The sequence below is a fragment of the Acyrthosiphon pisum genome, unplaced genomic scaffold (assembly GCF_005508785.2).
Source record: "Acyrthosiphon pisum isolate AL4f unplaced genomic scaffold, pea_aphid_22Mar2018_4r6ur Scaffold_5953;HRSCAF=6514, whole genome shotgun sequence".
Classification (NCBI taxonomy): Eukaryota; Metazoa; Arthropoda; class Insecta; order Hemiptera; family Aphididae; genus Acyrthosiphon; species Acyrthosiphon pisum.
Window position 1 is genome coordinate 1 of NW_021775658.1, and position 1,176 is coordinate 1,176.

Consider the following 1,176-nt stretch of genomic DNA (forward strand, 5'->3'; position numbering starts at 1 on the left):
ATATAAAACATAATTTTATATTTATATAATTGATATTTTATTAAATAATAGCAGGAAAGTTCATATTCAGTAAAACCAGTTACACCAAAAACGAGTAAAAGAAAAAATGATGATGAGTCAAAAGCTAGTACCTAGTAGTAAAAAGACCAAGATCGGAAAGGTAATAATTAATATTATTTCTAAAATATTATAGCCACACACACACACACACGCACACACACACACATACACACACACATTTTTAATACCAATTGAAATGTTACTTTATTTTATATATCAGCAATCGGAATCATACAAGGATACTTTTATGGATTTGATTTCAAAAGAAAAATTTGAAAACGATGTATCGAACACATTAACCATGAAGGAAGGAAATAGTTCATACACTTTTGAATGTCCTGTTACGCCACACTGTGAAGACTACTATGTCATTCAGCACTATAAAATTAACACAATTCAAAATATTCCGTCAGATGAAAGGTTAGTAAAAAACTATGGTCTATAACATGTGTAAAATAAAAATATATTAAATATTGAATTTTTGTACTAGATGGAAACATGCGGAAGCTAGTATTAAAATTCATACATCTAGTAGAGATACAAAAGATTCAAACATTTCAAACAAAATATCAATGATGTTCTTCGAGAAATATTGGACCGGGTTTCAGCAGATCCTAAGAAAAAAATTATCAAAAATACTAAAAAGGAAATTAATCACAATTTAAATGTATAAACTGTTTTATTAATATTACAAATTTTAAACATTTATATTTTAATAATTGTATAATAAAAGTAGTAACATTATAATAAAATAATTAATCTTGTTTCTATTTTTATTAAATATTAATGCAATATTATTAATGGTATAAAGTTTAAAGAGTAAAAAAAAAAAAAGTTCTTTATAATCGTGGTCAACAGCTGTATAATCATAATTCGTAAAACAACCTGCTGCTGCAGCTGTTGATAAAGCAGTCGTGGATCACAATGTTATATCATAGAACAATATATGGTTAAAATATGGTTATATTTTAATATCATTTAATATTATATATGATAATGAATTATTGTGGAATTGAAGTATTTCAAACATAAAACTGAAATCATCGTTCTGTACGAAACAATTGATAAAATCAAAATTTTGTATATACTGGTTCGTAAAATCATTTCTCTGACAAG

General features: G+C 25.3%; 1 protein-coding gene across 1 annotated transcript; it reads left to right on the top strand.

The window, feature by feature from the left end:
• Positions 1–6: 6 nt before the first annotated feature.
• On the top strand, positions 7–751 carry LOC100573344. The gene is made up of 3 exons (XM_016809345.2): positions 7–160; positions 281–480; positions 551–751. The coding sequence occupies exons 1-3, from the start codon at positions 107–109 to the stop codon at positions 723–725; spliced, it is 429 nt and encodes a 142-aa protein (XP_016664834.1). The 5' UTR covers positions 7–106; the 3' UTR covers positions 726–751.
• The last annotated feature ends 425 nt before the right edge of the window (positions 752–1,176 follow it).